The sequence below is a fragment of the Plecotus auritus genome (assembly GCF_963455305.1).
Source record: "Plecotus auritus genome assembly, chromosome: 8".
Classification (NCBI taxonomy): domain Eukaryota; kingdom Metazoa; phylum Chordata; class Mammalia; order Chiroptera; family Vespertilionidae; genus Plecotus; species Plecotus auritus.
In genome coordinates, this window is record NC_137782.1 from 7,871,769 (window position 1) to 7,891,148 (window position 19,380).

At 50.1% G+C, this 19,380-nt stretch overlaps 1 protein-coding gene across 3 annotated transcripts; it reads right to left on the bottom strand.

The window, feature by feature from the left end:
- Positions 1-7,442: 7,442 nt before the first annotated feature.
- Positions 7,443-17,453, bottom strand: LOC308256515 (zinc finger protein 396-like). 3 transcript variants are annotated; one of them, XM_080684859.1, is made up of 4 exons: positions 16,735-17,453; positions 13,533-14,024; positions 13,129-13,318; positions 7,443-9,744 (listed from the first exon to the last, which is right to left on the bottom strand). In XM_080684859.1, the coding sequence occupies exons 2-4, from the start codon at positions 13,953-13,955 to the stop codon at positions 9,242-9,244; spliced, it is 1,116 nt and encodes a 371-aa protein (XP_080540985.1). In that variant the 5' UTR covers positions 13,956-14,024; positions 16,735-17,453; the 3' UTR covers positions 7,443-9,241. The 3 variants fall into 3 exon arrangements, with proteins under 3 accessions (XP_080540985.1, XP_080540983.1, XP_080540984.1); XM_080684857.1 differs by having other exon boundaries at positions 13,129-13,339; XM_080684858.1 differs by having other exon boundaries at positions 13,129-13,339; positions 16,188-17,453.
- Between the last annotated feature and the right edge of the window lie 1,927 nt (positions 17,454-19,380).

The following is a 19,380-nucleotide window of genomic DNA, read 5'->3' on the forward strand; positions in this document are numbered from 1 at the left end:
GCCTTACCCGGGTTGGCATCCATTTCCACCGCTGCCCCGTGTCGTCGGAACTTGCACCAGCCCCATTTCCCAGCTGACCCTGCACAGCAACGAACCACAAGTGGGAGTGGGAAGCGGGCTTGGCAACCAAGGCAGGACTCCCACCTTCGGCTCCCACCGGCGATGCTACGGAGCTGTATTTTGACCAATTTATCTGTCCCGGTAACAATGACCGGTTTGGCTCAGCGGATAGAGCGTCGGCCTGCGGACTGAAGGGTCCCAGGTTCGATTCCGTCCAGGGGCATGTACCTTGGTTGCGGGCACAGCCCCAGGAGGGAGTGTGCAGGAGGCAGCTGACCCATGTTTCTGTCTCATTGATGTTTCTAACTCTCTCCCTCTCCCTAACTCTCTGTAAAAAATCAATAAAGTGTAATTTTTTAAAAAAGAAAAAGCTCAGAGCTTTGGGAATGCTCTCACATTGAATTTGTGGTCATCTGACTTCAGGCTGGCCATTTATACCCCAAAACAGCTGCTGAGGTGACCATTTAATAACATAGATCATACTATATATTTCCTACTTAAAGGCCTTCCCGGGGTCCCACTGAGTATGACAAAAACCGTTTTACATTGGCCTGCAAGGCCCTCTGTGTCTGTCCCCTGCCTTCCCTGTCTGACCTCCCCTTAAGCTCACCTGGGCCCAGCATCCTGGGTCTCACTGGCCACCTTCCCACCCTCCTGGCACTTAGACGGGATCTCACTTACCCCCGTCCCTGCTTTTTGTTGGTTTTGTTCTGTATGCCCGGGAAGGGCAGGAATTTGTCTGTCTTGTTCACCACAGGATCCCCACCTAGCCATAGGCTGCTGCCTGCTGGGTTTATAGAGAACTTAATACACGTTTGTTGAATGAGTGAGTGAATTGTGCTGGCCACATCGCCTCCCTTGCTAGGTCACATGTCAGGCGTGGGAAAGTACCCTACAGAGCCCTGTGGTTTAAAGTCTGTGTTAGACGTGCAGGTCCAGCCTTGGAGAAGCGTGGCCGGGTCTGCAGGCTCTGGCTCTGGTGACGGCTGCTGGTCACGGTCAGTTACTGTGCCCGTCCTCGTTCAGGCAAGTGCCCTGTGCAACGTGCCCTCAGCCTGTGACGGCTTTGTGAACGAGAGAGCAAGTTATCGAGCAACTGGGGGTAGAGCACTACTTTACACGTGGCCCACACTTCATCTCCCCAGCAGCCCCGCTCACTCACGCTCCTCTTTCTTCCTCCATCGAGGCGGCTTCGGAAATCCAGCCTTTCCGTCTCCTGCTTGGCTCCTGCCACCAATCTGCTTGCCTGCTCGTGCCACCTTTCCCCCTTTCGTGACCCCAAAGCCTAGCTCAGGCCTTCCTGCTTCGTGTTATTTCACTGTAAGAGTTTTTGCATGTAATGAATGTTGGAAAACTAAAAGATCAGCCCAGTCAGCATGGCTCCGGGGTTGAGCATCAACCTATGAACCAGGAGGTCACGGTTCGATTCCTGGTCAGGGCACATGCCCGGGTTTCGGACTGGATCCCCAGTGTGGGGCGTGCAGGAGGCAGCTGATCAATGATTCTCTCTCATCATTGATGTTTCTCTCTCTCTCCCTCTCCCTTCCTCTCTGACATCAATAAAAGGAATATGTGTGTGTGTGTGTGTGTGTGTGTGTGTGTTTTAAAAGAAAACAGAAAATATCAAATAGAAATACTTAAGGAAGTTAAAAACGTTGCAAAATTATACAACATTCTGCGGGGACCCTGTTCTATAATTCCTAATTCTTTCCAGGACAGTAAATGGAAACCACATGAGGTTTTCTTCTCTCATTCACTCTTTGGAGGGCAGGGACCGACACCGCTTTGAAACACCATCCTCGGAGCCCCGCGGTGTGGGCTGTTTCCTGAACCGTGGTCCTTGCTGTTGTCTTAGAGATCCAGGCAGGATAGAGCATCGTGTTCCTTGGAGCGACCTGAAGCAGGGAATAGCTTCGTGGACAACCTGGGACTTCCCTGTTAGTACATGGGCCACACAGCAAGGCTGGAACAGCAGCTGATCTGAGTCTTGGCAGAACACCTGTGACCCTCGGAACATGAGCGCATGAGGAGCTGCTGCAGGCCCCTTGCCACTCAGTTCCCAGTCTCCCAAGGAGGTTGTCATGAAACAGTTTCTCTTTAATTCCTGGATTGTGACTAAGGCTTTCTGCTCCCCCCACCCCCACCCCACACACACACAGTACAGCTGCAGATCATGAAAAGGCCAGTTTGCTAGGTGACTAGAGTGTTGGCCCATGGACTGAAGGGTCTCCGGTTCGATTCCTAGTCAAGGTGTACCTCGGTTGCTCATTCCAAGCAAGCCCCAGTGGGGGTGCAGGAGGGAGGCAACCTAGAGATGTGTCTCTCTCACATCTATGTTTCTCTCCCACCACCACCTTGTCCTTTCCTCCCATCTTCCTCCCTTCCTTCCACTCTCTCTAGAAATTAATGGAAAAAATATCTTGGGTGAGGATTAAAAAAAAAAAAGCTTAGATGCAGCGTGGCCTTGGCCCTCAGCTCCGAGGCACCCACGGCTCAGGGCAGCCATCTGGCTCCTCCCGGTTTGGTGTCGGCCTTTTGGTGTGTGTGAGAAAAGCTCGCGAGGAGCTGGGACTTTTGGGAAGTCTTGCTTTCACTGTCTATTTAAGTCATAATCTGTCTAAATCTAAAAAGCACTCGTTTCTTCACCAGCCACATTTTTCAACTTTGCCTTAAACGATCTCATTCATTCATTAATGGCAACAACAGCAACAACAAACCCACAACCAACCAAACAAGTGAGAAGCAGATACTACGTACATTCCAGAGGACTAACATGATGGAAATGAGGTCATGATTTCTCCTTTAGCATCAGCCTCTCCCTAAGGACTTAGACAAGGAAACAAGCATTTACAGGCAGCGGAGACGAGCCCAGCAGAGCAGCACAGACCACCACCAGGGAGCCCAAACGGGGCGTGCTGAGGGGGAGGGAGGCACCAGGAGATGGAGAAGGAAGAAAAGTCTTCCCTTGGGAAGAGAAGCACAGACCTTCCGATTTGGTGTTAGCAGATTGCAAGCCTTCGGAGGCTTGTCTCTAACAATAACTTTGGAGCTCTCCGTCCCACTGCTCAGCTCAGAAGTTCCTCCCTGGGGGCACTGTCAGTCCACGGGGGTTTAAGATCCACATTAGCGGATGAGTGCGCTGTCTGCAAGTGACTGAAAGCCTGGCCGTGGCAGGCATTGTTAGTTTCCTGTACGAAGCACTCCTTTACTTCTAATGCAACTCTGATTTTTTTGCATTTGGGAGTGGTGAGCAACATTGGGCTCAGCCATATGCAAGAAGTTGTATTGAGGCCCTAACCGGTTTGGCTCAGTGAATAGAACGTCGACCTGTGGACAGAGGGGTCCCAGGTTCGATTCCAGTCAAGGGCATGTACCTTGGTTGCGGGCACATCCCCGGTAGGGGGTGTGCGGGAGGCAGCCAATCAATGATTCTCTCTCATCATTGATGTTTTTGTTTTTCCCTCTCCCTTCCTCTCTGAAATCAATAAAAATATATTTAAAAAAGAAAAAGAAGAAAAAACATTGTTTTGAGCTACACCATCCATGACCATTCTATTTCCCTTGGCCAGGTTCTCATTTTGCTTCCCTGGCAACTCGGAATGGCCATATTATTCAGTTCTGTTCACTGGGATGTAAGGGGAAGTAGTCTGTCTTTCAAGTACTGTACCTAGCGCTGGCTGGTGTGGCTCAGTTGGTTGGAGTGTTGTCATGCGCACAGGGAGTTCTCAGGTTCAATTCCTGGTCAGGGCAAATCCCTGGGTTGTGGGTTTCCTGGTCGGGGGAAGTAGGATTTCTGGGTCATACCGTGTTATGAACTGTGTTTGTGCCCCCTCCCCCAAACTCACATATTGAAACCCTAACCCCCAAGTGATGGTATTTGAAGATGACCCCTTTGTAAGGTAATTACTAGTATGTTTAGTTAAGATCAAGAGGATGGGGCCCCTATGATGGGATTAGTGCCCTTATAAGAAACCATACAGGAAGAAGATGCTTGCTTCTCTCTCGCCTCACTACACGAGGACACAGTGAGAAGTCCTCACCTGGGAACTGAATCAGCTGAGCTTTGACTTCTCAGCCTCCAGAACCATAAAAAATGAATTCCTGTTATTTAGCCATGTGGTGTATGGCATTTTGTTATAGCAGCTGAGCTGAGTAATTTCTATGGTGAAGTATATGCTTATTTTTTTAAAATACATTTTATTGATTTTTTACAGAGAGGAAGGGAGAGGGATAGAGAGCTAGAAACATCGATGAGAGAGAAACATCGATCAGCTGCCTCCTGCACATCCCCCACTGGGGATGTGCCCACAACCAAGGTACATGCCCTTGACCGGAATCGAACCCGGGACCCTTCAGTCCGCAGGCCGACGCTCTATCCACTGAGCCAAACCGGTTTCGGCAAGTATATGCTTATTTTTATGGGAACCTGCCACTTCTTCAGAGTGCTTGTGCCGTTTTACATCCCCATCAGCAACGTCTGAGTGTTCCGGATGCTCACCAGCACTCGCACTTGGTATTACCTTTTGAATTTTGCCCAACACTTTTATGCACCAGTTGATATGAACATGTGGTTTTTCCTTTGGAAACTACTGATCTGGTGGATTACTTTTGAGTAATAGGTGGTATAAACCCCACGGGGTGCAGGTGTTTCATTCTGTTTATACATGGCTGCATTCAATTGATAACATTTTGTTGAGGGTTTTTGTGCCAATGTTCATTAGGAATTTTTGGACTGTAGTTTTCTTATACTGTCTGCTTTCTTGTTTTTTAATATTTTATTCTCTGTGCTGTTTAAATAGGATAATTTCTATTGATCTATAGTTATTTGCTCTGTCCCCTGAATCCTTCCATTGAGCTCATACAGTGAATATTTTATTTTGGTTGTATTTCTCAGCTCTAAAATTTTCATTTGATCCTTATATTTTGTTTCTTTCCTGAGTTTTTCTGTTTTTCCATTAATTCACTCTTACTTCCTAAGCCTGGTTATTTATAACATATTACTTAAAGTCTTTTTCTGATAATTCTAGTATCTTTATTATCTAGGTATTGGCATCATTTGATTTTTCCTCTCAAATTGAGATATTCCGGGTTCTTCCCATGCCTAGGAATTCTGCATTGTGTCCTGTACGTTTGAATCATGTTGTCTAATTCTGGCTATCATCTGAACCGTTAGGAGTGGATTCGTTTGGTTTAGCAGGCAGTAGCCCTAGTAAGGGTCAGGCCACAAGTTCTGATCTGCTCTGTGCGGGCTGTGGCTCCGGTGTCAGTTCCATTTTCAAACACTTGCAGTGCAATTGGGATCCGCCCTGTGTGTGTGCCACCCAGTGGTCAGTCTGGATTCTGGGGGGCAGTCTGCCCTGTAGCTCCCTTAATGCCGGCTGTCTGCTCCACGCATGTGCAGTTGAAGGGTGAGCAGAGGAGTTCACACATTGCTTTTGGGGACGACACTGGGTCTCCCTCCTCTAGGCAACAAACCCATCACTTTCTGGCTCCCTGAGGCCTCCATTACTAGTCATTCAGCTAGAAAGCTGGGGTGTCAGTGTCCCTGCCCTGCCGTTCACTCCTCTCAACTGCGTCTGCATCCTGGTCCAGGCAGAGAGGACACAGAATGAAGGCAGTGGGGACTGGCACCAAGCTCCTGGGACAACGCTCCTCCAGTCAGAGCAAAGGTGCCCCTCCCCCGAGTGTAAGGAGCCTTCCCCGTGACCCCTGCCACTGCTGGGCGACTGCCACACATTGCCTGGAGCCTGGGCCAGGGAGGAGAGACCCCGCTTTCCCTCTGAAAGGAGGGAGAAGGAATTATGAGTGACGTAGGTAAGGTGGCAAATTTGGTGGTAAGAGGCTCTAAGACAGTGGTTCTCAACCTTCCTAACGCCGCGACCCTTTAATACAGCTCCTCATGTTGTGGTGACCCCCAACCATAAAATTATTTTCGTTGCTACTTCATAACTGTCATTGTGCTACTGTTATGAATCATAATGTAAATATCTGTGTTTTCCGATGGTCGTGACCCACAGGTTGAGAACCGCTAGCAGGGTCGCCTAAGACCATCGGAAAACACAGATATTTACATTACAATTCATTAACAGTAGCAAAATTACAGTTATGAAGTAGCAACGAAAATAATTTTATGGTCCCCACAACATGAGGAGCTGTATGAAAGGGTCGCGGCATTAGGAAGGTTGAGAACCACTGCTCTAAGAGTTGTCATCTTTTTCTCTGTAACACGGAGGCACAATCATAGTCACCTGCCCACGAAGAGGAAGGTGGCCCAGGAGGAGGACGGCAAACACTGTTGGTTGAGCCACATGGTTCCCAACCCCGTCACCAGACACGCAACCAGGAATCGTCAGCAGCCTTTGCTGGGTTTCTTGGAAAGCCTTCGCTTTTCCTGGGAAAGGAGACAGCCAGGTCGGTGCCTTTCCCCCTTCCTTCCTGTCACGACCCCAGATGTCGTTCCTGGAGCTGGGACCGCTGTCTGGCATATCTGGGAAAGTAAGCGTGAGGGGAAGGCCGACGGAAGGGCAGACTCACCGGCCAGGCCGGCACTGTCCAGCTGCTGGTGGAGAGCCAGCAGCAACCCGCCCTCCGGGCTCCTGGCTGCAAAAACCAAACATTCCCACTGCAGGAAGCCCCAGGACAGGGATGGGCATGTTTTCCGAAGGAAAGGGAGTGAAGAAGGAACACCGGGTTATAAATATAACACTGAAGGCCCAGATAAGGTGAAATTCATCTAAAAAAATTTCACTTCGGAGTATTTCCTGTCTGTGAAAATGAGTCGATCCAATGGGGCACTATTAGCATGCTAATTTTTATCCAAGTTAGCCCCGGTCATAGTAATTCTCCACTTAGATAAACTAGCATCTTCTCATGAGGAGACCTCTGTAAGTGCAAAATAACTCCGGGACTCAGCAACACCCTTTAAAGACCATCATGTAGCCGAAACTGGTTTGGCTCAGTGGATAGAGCGTTGGCCTTCAGACTGAAGGGTCCCAGGTTCGATTCCGGTCAAGGGCATGTACCTTGGTTGCGGGCACATCCCCAGTGGGAGGTGTGCAGGAGGCAGCTGATAGATGTTTCTCTCTCATCGATGTTTCTAGCTCTCTATCCCTCTCCCTTCCTCTCTGTAAAATATCAATAAAATATATTAAAAAAAAAAATAAAGACCATCATGTACTTCGAGAACAGGCTCCACATCGCTTTCAGGTGGAGAAGTGCAGATCGTCCACCACGAACAGAATGCAACTCTGTACGGTTCACGGGAGCACCACGTGCAGACGGACACTTCCCTCGGGACCCGTGATGCAGACGGTCATTTTATTCACACGGCGCCCAAGGCACTGTCTGTCCATCACTAAGCAGTGAGTCACAGTACACACATCCTGAGGCATCTGCTACTTTAATAGATGGCTCATTCCTCTTAACTTAGAGACCAGCACCAAATAAAGACCCCCTACATTTTTAGTAACGGAAAATATACGGAACTCAGTATGTAGTCATATTCCTTAGAAATATAACTGACATCAGCAGATTCCATGGTTAAAATTTACATTTACTTCTCCCCCTACTAATCTTATGACTAGAGTAAGCAGTAATCCCACATCTGTGTCTGGGGTTACTCTAAGCCCTGGACACAGCTGGATCTTCTGATGACACGCTTGCACTTCGTGAGGAACCCCAGGCAGACAGAGAGGTTCTCCCTGTTGGGTAACTGTGACGCCAGGGGAAACACGACGATGCATACATTCTCAGAAGAGTCTTACCCAGACTCCCTGAGAAAGGGGAGACCCTGTTGCATACTGTCAGAACACATTTAGTCACACACACACTGGTCACTTTACATTTATACAGGGAATCTGATGGAATGTGGGTAAAACTTTGGTGGGCTCTAAATTGACTTCAGTGGTTTCATTCGTTCAAGAGCGTCAAAACCCGGGGTCCCGTTTTGCGAACGTTTGGAAAATCATCTTATTAAGAACGTATGGGACGCTGACAAGGCTGCCTGGTGCCTGAAACACGGTCACAGCGAAAGGGGCCGGGAGGGACCGGAGGGACAGGCTCCCTCAGCTGGGAAGGGCCTGCTTTTCCAGGAAAGCCGTGGTCCCCTCCATTACACACCGCACTCGCCAACACCCGGTCACACCAGTCAGTCTCGCCTGGCAGTCTTTTCCTCATCTCCCTTTTCTTCCCCTTCATATTAAGAGGGTCATCAACCTGACATAAGCATAGACAACCCACCTTATTACCAGAACATTCCTTAGGCTGAAGCCACTCCCTGAAGACGTGGAGTCATCTTAATGCTTTCACTGAGCTATCTCCAAATTGCATTGTAAAGGAGATTATTTTTTCCCTACACGGCAATTTCTTAGTCTCATCAGTAATGTATATGCTCTTGTGAGATTTCGAAAGAGATTAAGTCCCCTTACTCACCGGCCGCCTAACAATGTGGGTGTTTCAGCCTAGATCTTGAGGTACATATTCTCTTGGGCCTCCTCAATCCTGTTCTCATATTTTAAACTTTGTAACAGAAAGCAAAATGGGAAATTTTAAAAAAGTGCTTTCATCTTTGGCCAGAGAACTCTAATGCTTAAGGTATGAAATGGAAAAGATTATCTATTTTTATACTGAGTAACTCACATTCTTTCTCAACGGGGGACATGCATCTGTCTAAAAAGAAATACACAGTTGTCCCTCAGTATCTGTGGAGGATTGGTTCCAGGGTCACCTTCCCACCCCCGCCTCTACCCCCAGTAGATACCAAAATCGGCGGGTGCTCAAGTCCCTTGTATTAATGGCATAGAATGCATACAGTTGGCCCCCTGCATCTGCAGACTCAATCTGTGGTTGGCTGAAGCCGAGGAATACCGAGGGCCAACTGTATACGTACTGAGAAAAATCTACATAAAGTACACTCGTGCTGTTCAAAAACCAGTGTTGTTTGAGGGTCCGCTGTACGATGTCATCATTGGCGCTAAGAGTAGAAATAGCACGTGTCTGAGAATGTCTTTTCAAGAGCTACTCTCCGGATGGAAATCAGAAGTTCGATTCAGCTTGTTTGCTTCCCTGCCTACCAATACAGTAGCAGAAAAGCAAACAGGGCTGACAGAGATGGTCTGTTCTCTCTCCTTTCTGACCCTTGAAAGGACACTGCTCACTGAGACCGCGGGTCCACGCTCAGAAGCTACTGGTGGCGTGTGTCTTCCTCTGCGGGAAAAGTTCTGAGCAGATGCTTTGCCTCCCTCCCAGCGCCGACGCACGAGTGGCTCTTCCGGTGCCTGAAGAGATTCGAGCTCTGGCTGAAGGCTTTCCCGCACTCGTGGCACTTGTAGGGCCTTTCCCCCGTGTGGATCCTCCGATGCTGAATGAGGACCGCACTTCGGCTAAAAGCCTTTGCACACACGTCACATGCGAAAGGCTTCTCTCCACTGTGGATCCTCTGGTGGAGCATGAGGGCTGAGCTCTGACTGAAGATTTTGCCACACTCATCGCACTTGCGTTGTTTTTTCCGAGAAGGATTTCTATGTCTTCTATCACACGTGCCATCTTGGTTGCCGGTTCCTCTCGATGTGGAACTCTGGGAAGCATTCCTGTGAACGGTGTTAGAAACATCGCCATGCAGTTCTACGCCCGAAGAAGTCTTATGCCTCGAAGCTGATTTCACATTTCTAGTTCTAGTGTCCTTATCTGAAATAACACACAGAAAAGCCAATGTCACCAGTTCCTCTGTTCGGAAAGAAAGAAAATAGAATGATCCAAATGAAATATACATGGTTTATGTATTAGCTAGCATGTTTTACAATAGTGTCACTATGTGGAGGATGGAGAGGATAAAGCAGAAAACACTGAGATCATAAAGCAAAGGAGAAAAATTTATAGTCCGAGGAGGCAGTCAACGAGGAATATGAAAAGCTCTACGTAAAAGGTAGAACAGTGAGTAGGGACAAGATATCTGAGACTGAAGGAAGTCTGGACGAAAAGAGGAAGGGCCTCAAATCAATGTTTCTCTCTTCCTCTCTTTCTAAAATCAATAAAAAAAAAAGAGAGGGCTCAAATGTGGCATTGGTAGTAATAAACAAGAGTGTCAATAAACAAAACAAAGTTTAATAATGATACTTGAATCAATAATTAAGGAAGGAGATAAAGAAAGCCAAGGGGACACAAAGGAATATGGAAACTAAGGTCAGAAAATACAAACCAGGCACACACACAAAAAGGTGTGGTGGGAGAATACAGTTAGGATAACAACACCTCAAGAGATCAAGGGTAGCACAGAGTACCCCTCTAAAAAAAGCAGCCACTCTTCTATGTCATTTACAGTACTAGTCAAATGGCATTATTACTGGTTTAAATAGAAATCATCCTATCCTATATAATAAAAGAGTAATATGCAAACTGACCATACCTCTGCTACACCAACAAGCCACGCCAACCAGCCAATCAAGAGCGAGTATGCAAATTAAGCCAACCAAGATGGCTGCAGCCACGGAGAGAGCAGGAGGCTTGGGTTGCCCCCGGCAATGGAGGAAGCCAAGCTTTCCGCACACCCTGGCCTGCCCAGGCCTCCACTCAAGGCTACAAAGTTTCAATTATAGAAGATAAATAAATCCCAACAAAAATGGCGGCAGCCACAGAGCTGGAGAGAGCAGGAGGCTTGAGTTGCCCCCAGTGATGGAGGAAGCCAAGCTTCTACAGCCCTGGCCTGCCTTGCCCTCCACTCAAGGCTACAAAGTTTCAATTATAGAAGATACATAAATCCCAGATACCAGGGCCTCCACTTGGGTCACCGGGGAGCATGGCCGGCCTGCAAACCACCACAGGCCCCTCGCCCAGGCTGCCCCACGTCCAAGGGAACCCCCACCCTGATCTGGGACACCCTTCAGGGCAAACCAACTGGCCCCCATCTGTGCACCAGGCCTGTATTCTATCTAATAAAAGAGTAATATGCAGATTGACCATCACTCCAACACACAAGATGGCTGCCCCCTTGTGGTCAAAGATGGCCACCACACGATGGCCAGCAGGGGAGGGCAGTTAGGGGTAACCAGGCTGGCAGAGGAGGGAAGTTGCAGGCGACCAGGCCTGCAGGGAAGGGCAGTTGGAGGGGACCCAGGCCTGCAGGGGAGGGCAGTTAGGGGTGACCAGGCCTGCAGGGGAGGGCAGTTAGGGGTGACCAGGCCTGCAGGGGAGGGCAGTTAGGGACAAACAGGCTGGCAGGGGAGCAGTTAGGCATCAATCAGGCTGGCAGGGGAGTGGTTAGGGGGTGATCAGGCTGGCAGGCAGAAGCGGTTAGGGGCAATCAGGCAGGCAGGCAGGCAAGCAGTTGGGAGCCAGCAGTCCTGGATTGTGAGAGGGATGTCCGACTGCCTGGATTGTGAGAAGTATGTCCGACTGATCCTGGTAAGATCGGGCCTAAACAGGCAGTCGGACATCCCTCAAGGGGTCCCAGATTGGAGAGGGTGCAGGCTGGGCTGAGGGACAACCCCCCCCGCCGCACGAATTTTGTGCACCAGGCCTCTAGCCTTATTAATAATGGTAAGGAGCTCCAATTTCCAAGTGACCTTAATGTCTAGTCACTACTATCAAAATCCTGGCAACAGTTAGCACCTGACAGGGTGGAGGCCAAGATCATCCACAGAAGCTCTGACATGACATGACTTTGAACCAAAGAGATCACGTAGCAGCCGTAAGACTGTTAGCCTACCATGGTTTTGGTTCTCTCTGCCTTGAATGGGAAGAGCCTGGGCCTTCTGCTTTTGGTTTAAAATTTCTATGCATTTAAGAAAATATGTATTTATGGGTTTTTAGAGAGCGATGAAGGGAGAGGGCGAGAGAGAGAAACATCGATGTGAGAGAGAAACATTGATCGGTTGCCTCATGCACACACTCCTACCAGGGATTGAGCCCGCAACCTCTACGCATCTTTAAAAAAATGTAGGAGAGGCCTCTGTGAGGACAGTCACAGCTGGAACGTGGTTGTTGCCACCAACAGGAGCCCAGGACCTGGCTTCATGGCTGATCATGGCTGATCCCTTCTTTAGTCATCAGCACACCAAGCCGCCGAGGCTGGGGTGGTTCCCCCCCATCCCGATGTTGTATGAAGATGTCCCCTTCTCCTCGGTAAGCCAGGCAATTGCTACACTGGAGGTGCCCAGTCTCTTGGAAGTAGGTACTTGTCAAACAAGAGTGAGATCTCTTTTCTAAGTGTCCCTCTAAATTTTTATATATCTATTGTTTTTTCTATAGTTTCTAATCAAAATTCCCTGGGAAAAACCTAACCTTCCTCAGCTGAGCAGCCACTCCTGGACTTTAAAGCAGCAGCGGGGGCGGGGGTGAGGGGGAGAGAAGAAACTGGGGTTCCCTCCCCAGAGCACTTCTTCTTTAGTATCTGCGATGGAAGAGCAGACTGCTATGCCGCGGTTCTGAAGCATTTCTATAAAAAGTGACGCAAAGAGCCGTAGAGGCCAGTTTAGAAGGGGAAGGGGCACACCAACCGCCAACACAAAGAACGGGAAGGAGGAGAGACGCGCATTCGAAGCGGTGAGAGCAGTACCTCCGCGCAGCAATACGCCATGTCCATGCCCCAACCTCTCAGCAACCCAGCAACAAGTCACACGGAAGATGCCACAGACCAAGGGCCCTTCTGACAATGAAAGAGGTGGAACCAGGCCATGTGGGAGCCCTCGTGGGCCGAGACTGTTTGCTCCTGCTCCAGCCAGAGCAGCTGTGTTTTTATGTTTTAAACATTGGAACTCCGCCTAAAAGTTCATTTGAAAAAACGATCGTGCTGCTTGAAAAAGGTTTGACAATCCTGATGGAGAGGATGCCAAGAATTTTTAAAATCTGCAGATTTTATGAGACTCTATGAGAAAGAACAAGCTATGAGAATGTCCCTCAGCACGACATAGAGAGGTAGAAAGTAAAGGCAGAAATTCCCACGGGGGGCGGGGGGACTGGAGACCTCCGTGCGTGCGCGGTGACTGGGCCGCCTGCACCCACGCGGGGAGCGAGTCCCGCCCTCACCGTGGATGGGCCCCCTGCGCCCACGCGGGGAGCGAGTCCCGCCCTCACCGCGTGGTCTGGATGCATGGCGCTCCCGCGATGGGCACTGCGGCTGCGGCTTCGCAGGCTGGGGCTTCGCAGGCTGGGGCTTCGCAGGCTGGGGCTTTGCAGGCTGGGGCTTCGCAGGCTGGGGCGGGGCACTTGGCGACCCCCGAGTGATTTCCTGAGCCACCGCGACCTCTGCATTTTGTCCCCAAACCTGGAAACAGATGATCTGAGGCTGAGAAAGGAATTTAGGATAAAGTGAGAGAGACGAAACTATGTAGGAGATACCCGGGCCACAGGAAAGGGAGGAAAAAAGCAGAGCCACGTCCTCGTTCCTGGCACAGCAGGGGGTACACTCACCCCGCTACCCAACCGGCTGAATAGAGCCCCTGACCCAGCCTGGTCCCTCATCCCCGATCCCTTCTCACCTGCTCTGCCGGCCCTTGGGGCCCTGCCGGCCCGTCGAGCTCCTTCTCCAGCTCCTCCAGCATGGTCACCGCCTCCTCCCCGCTCTCCGGCCCGTGCGCGCGCAGCCAGGCCTGCAGCTCCTCGGGCAGGATGGCCAGGAACTGCTCCAGCACCAGCAGCTCCAGAATCTGCCTCTTGGTGTACACCTCGGGCCGCAGCCACTGCCAGCACAGCTCCTGCAGCCGGCCCAGGGCCTCCCGGGGCCCAGGGGCCTCCTGGTAGCCGAACTGCCGGAACCGCTGGCGGAAGGTCTCCGGGCTGCAGCGGCCTCTGCGGGGAAGGCCGGGTTCCAGATCCCAGGCCTCCTCCTTCCCTTCCATCTTCACCACCACGATGCAGTCAGGCTCCTCGGAAGCTGGCGGAAGGAACGTGGACGCAGACATTGGCAGGAAGAGCTCAGGATGGCCAGGCTTTAACACTCCAGAAGGGGAAGCTCTCCTTAAGGGATACTCCTTAAATAGGATGAAGGAAACAAGACAAAGACACATAAATGCTTCTGAGAACAAAACCATTAAGACTAGGAACAAGACTGGCCAGAAAGTGCTGCTCTGAATCTTTACCTACATTATGCTTTCAAGGAATACCCCCTTCTTTAAGAGAATCAAAGAGCTCAGATGCACTCATTCATAGGCAAGCAGCTCCCAAGTTCTTCTGAAAGCCATGCCCGCAGGGCTGACTTGCTGTAAACAGCACAACAGAGACCAGCCAGGATTGCAGAGGAGCTCCTGGCTCACAGGCCGGGATAGGGAAGCCTGGGGAGAGCTAGGACTCTGGGACAGGCTCAAAGAGCCAGCTAATTTTTTCTAGCCGCTGCAAAGAGTTCTAAGAAACAGTCTCGAGCCCTAACCGGTTTGGCTCAGTGGATAGAGCGTCGGCCTGCGGACTGGAGGGTCCCAGGTTCGATTTCGGTCAAGGGCATGTACCTTGGTTGCGGGCACATCCCCAGTGGGGAGTGTGCAGGAGGCAGCTGATCGATGTTTCTCTCTCATCCATGTTTCTAACTCTCTATTCCTCTCCCTTCCTCTCTGTAAAAAATCAATAAAATGTATTTAAAAAAAATAGTCTCGAGATGAAACAGGAATTTTAGGGATAAAATAGAACAGGTTTAGGACATTTTAGAAATTTTGTAAATTAGGGGGACCATGGAGGAAGCACGGGGCTGCAGAGCAGCAGAAGGTATATTTCCATGGAAGAGGGAAGCTGAAAAGCTGCAACAGGTACATTGCCATAGACTGGGGAGCTGGGAACAGCAACAGGTCTATATTTACAAAACAAAGAGAAGGAAGCCCTTCATCCAGAAGGAGAAGAAAGCCCAAAGGGAATAGGAAAACAGTAAGGAAGGATGTCCCAAGTGAGGTTAAACCTTGAAGCCCAGGAGAAACTATGGTAACCAGTCTAGGAGAATGGTGACCAATCGGAGGGGATATCAAGGCACCGGGATCTGCAGCCTTTATAAGCCACAGGGAAAAGGAACTCCGGGGACCCTTTCCCCCTCCCTACCTGGGAGTCCCTATGGAACTCCGGGGGACCCTTTCCCCTGCCCTACCTGGGAGTCCATTCTGTGGGACTCCTTCCCTCTCCCCATGTGGGAGTCTGTACTTGTTCCTCAATAACTCTCCACCTTTGCTATACCACTTTCTTTCAGAGGGTTCATTCATCGATTCCGGCGGACAAAGAATCCGGGTTCCAGTCTAAAAATTCCGTTTCAGAGAGAGGCACTTTTGTGTGCATTTTTGTAATGTTTACTAATCTTTAAAACAATATTATTTTGACATTAAAGGAACCATTAAAAAAAGTAATCACAAATCCCTCTACCTTAATGTATTCCCATTTCCCCCCATACTCACTTCTACTTCCCATCCATAACATTTATATTATTTAGTTAAGTGTATCTGTTGTACAGTGTTAGGTTGTTTCTAATTGTTACTATTATAAATAACGCTGGGAGGCACATTTTCATGAATATACCATCTTTCTCCTTTGAAATTATTTTCAAGTATGTCCCAAGGCCTTGCCTTATTGAGGTCACATGGGAGTGGCAAATTCTGTCTTGCTTATGATTATCACATAAATTACAGAAAAGACGATCGGTTCACAATACCACCAGCAACATAATTACGTATGAGAGCAGCAACTGCTCCAAGTATCATTAGCTTGTTCGCGGAGGGGGCACTTTTCTTCATAGAACATTTTACTGAGTGCCAGTTTACACAGTACCGTCTCAATGTACATCATCAGCTAGATGACGACTAGTACCTGACGACCAACTTAAAAATCTTATAGGCGCCCCTATTTCTCCCTTACGAAGCCTGACATCCCCCCCACCCCGCCAAGCCCTGTTCTAGGCACCAAAGACACACTGAGCAAAGCCTATGCTCCTTCAGGCTTGCAGAGGAGAAGCCGGGCCGGGCGGGCTCAGGTACCACGACCACGGGCCAGGGGACCGGGCTGGCGTCTGCACCCAGGCCACCCACACCTGTGCACCGTGCCGCGTGGTCCATTGGCCGGAGGCAGGAGCCCCAGCTCAGAGCATCGAGTCTGGGTGGAGCCAGGAGCGGCGGGAAGGGTGGGGCCAGGGGTTGGAGCCTCCTGGGATGTTACATTGAGGGGCGCACCTAGGCTAAAGCCGCCTCTGCAAGTCGCAGGCAAGTCGCCGCCGAACCTGTGCCGTCTCCACAGTTGCGCTCAGCTTTACCCAGGAGACGGGGAACGACACCCCGACTCCGACCCCGCAGGGGCCGGTAACGAACCCGGTCCCGGAAGGAAGGCTTCGCCCGAAGTCCAGGATCCGGGGTACTTGCGGAGAGGACCGCCTCTCACTTAGAAAACCCTCTTCGGGGGTGGGGGCCCAGCTCCACGAGGGCTGGCGACCTAAGGACCCGGGACAGCCCCCCCCCAACCCCTCCGGAGGGGGCAGGCGCCGCGGGGTGGACAAGGGGATGCGCGGACCTGCGGGGAGAGGCCGAGAGATGCGGGACCAGGCGGGGCGGCGAGGAGGGAAGCGCTAGGCGCGTAATGGGGGTGGCGGGGGTCTAAAGAGGGATGCGCGGAGGAAGGGGCGGGGTGCGCGGAGGAAGGGGCGGCTCCGCCCCTCCCCCAACTCCCATCCCCGGGACGGACGCTCCTTCGGCCGAGCGACGGAGAGGAGGCGTCAGCGCTCACCTCGGGGCGGAAGGACGATCCGCGCTTTCGGGGAGGGCCGGGGCGCGGGGGCTGGAAGCTGCTTCCGGTCTTCGCCGCGGGTTGGGGGCGGAGCCTGGGATAACGGAGCGGTTGCCATGGAGACGAGCCGCCGCGTCTGGCTTTCCGAGAGGGGGCTCCGGAGCTAGGGGAAGCGGGTGACCTCCGCGGATGGGCACCCGGCTGCTCCGCCTCCCGTTCCAATCGGCAGCATAGCTGTTTATCAGAGTGCTTTTCCTTACGTGACTGACGGCGCTCTTCCCATCACCCAGGAAGGTCATTCCCACTTTTCAGGAACTAAACCGAGGCTTCCGTGACTTGCATGGTCACAGCGAGGGGAGACTCCCGTGCTTGCTGCCGCTCAGCACCGCCCTGCGGTACCATCCCGCCGCTGGGGCTGGGTCCGCTCCACGGCGAGCGGCTTGGACCACCCAGCCACGCTTTCTCAAGAGAACCCAATGGCCCTGAAAAAGGGTGAGACAACGTGCTCACGAATATCTGGGGGCCAATATCTATGGATGTATTTCCTCAGAAAATCTTGTCCGTTTAAAAATTGGAGCCAGTCAGCTACAAGGCCACAGCCCCACACACTGGCTGTCTCCTCCCCCCCAGGGACTCTTGGGAATGTATTTGTAGAAGGAAGTGGAGAGTTAGGGACAGAGGAGCTTGAAAACCACTATTGTTTATTAATAAACAATAATGAGCAGAAATAAAGCGCTTTTGGTGTGATAAAGTGTATTCGTACCGGGATCTGAACGTGTTGAGAGAAAAGGCTGGTTTAGTCGTCTATACCAGATCTAGGCAGGTTGGGGAGGAATTTGCATCTTAACCTACAATGACACTAAATTTGAAAAGAAATTGTTGCTTCCACAGGGGCTTTCGCCGGTTAAGATTTGTTGCTAAGGCACCAAGTGTGGAAGTAAGTTGTATCGATGTTGATGGTGGGTAGGTTAAATGACTCAAGGCAAGGAGGACTTTACAATCCTTCCGAGGCAATGCAGGCAGTGGTGTGACAGGTGGTTTAAGGAGAAAATGGACAGCTGTCAAAAGCTGCAAGAATAAAGACCTGTGAAAAGCCATAGGATTTGGCAAAAGGTGTGGGTGAATTCATGGGTTCTAATCCCAACAAATAGCCAGATCCACGCAGCTCAAGTTAAAAAAAAAAAAAAAAAAGGCAGCCCTGGCTGCTTAGTGGATAGAGCGTCGGCCTGCGGACTGAAGGGTCCTGGGTTTGATTCCAGTCAAGGGCACACGTCTGGATCCCTAGTAAGGGGCGTGCAGGAGACAGCCAGTCAGTGATTCTCTCTAATCATTGGTGTTTCTATTTCTCCATTCCTCTCTGAAATCAATAAAAAATAAAAGTTAAAAAAGGAGCAAAATATAAATGATGTGACAGGGGAAGGGCAAAAGACAGGCAGCCTGCCAGCCTTTGGAAGGTTAGAATGTTTGGAACAGGAAATACAAGACTTGGTCAGAGCTTTAAAGAAATAGCAGAGTATGCTTAGAATCTGAAGTTTAGATAACCTAAGTGAAAGAAAACGGAGTGTTTTGAGTATGGGAATAATATACACAAAGCTGAGACCATTTCCATGGAAAGTGGGATAACCTGAGCACTTAGTTGCAGCATATTTGATGAAATAAGCCACAGTGGAGTGTGCAGCAGGCTGTTTTCAGTGTAAGGGCTGAAAGTGCAGGGAGAAAGGTTTAGGGCTGAAACAGGTATTAGGAGGCCACTGGACTGGTCTCAGCTAAGGTGCTGAAGGATGGATCAAAGTTAAATTTGTTGCCTGGCTGGCGTGACTCATTGTGATCATCGACCTATGAACCAGGAGGTCACGGTTTGATTCCCTGTCAGGGCACATGCCTGGATTGTGGCCTTGATCCCCAGTGTGGGGCGTGCAGGAGGAAGCCAATCAATGATGCTCTCTCATCATTTATGTATTTCCTCTCTCTTCCTCTCTGAAATCTATATATGTATATACATACATATATACATTTATTAAATTTTTTACATTGTGAGAAAGGTTGTTACACAGGCAAGTCCCATCAAGATAAATATAATGTAAACTGGGAGGGTAAAAAGCAAAGATGTTCTTGTTCAAAAAAGGAAAATGCTATTGACCACTGATGACTATTAGAAAAGAAGCAGTGAAGTAGGAAAGGAGTAACCTCAAATATCACAGGAAAAATATCTGACAATTATTGCTTTACAGTGTGTTCAGGTTTAGGCCTAGGTTTGTCCCAATCATTGTGTTAGGCACTGCACCCCAAACTGAGAAGGCTAAAGGCTAATTCCAATGTAACCCTGATGTTTGGGGGGGCTAGCAATCTGAATCTGTGCAGTAACCTAATGTACATTCTTGATAACCTGTAAGTCACTTTCCTCCACAATCTGGTCTTGCAAGACCTGTTACCTAAATGCTCACATTTTGCAGAGGCCATAAACCATGAGCAACACACAAACGCCAGAGGGGGTTATCAGCCCTGGCACCAGGCCAGGCCCTTAGATATGATCTCAAGACCCCCATCCCAACCCACAGGGCTTCTTGCAAAGCCCACAAAAGGTCCAAAGTCCCCATCCATATTTGGGGGACAAAGAAGCCAAAAGGGGATAAAAGAAGGGCTTCC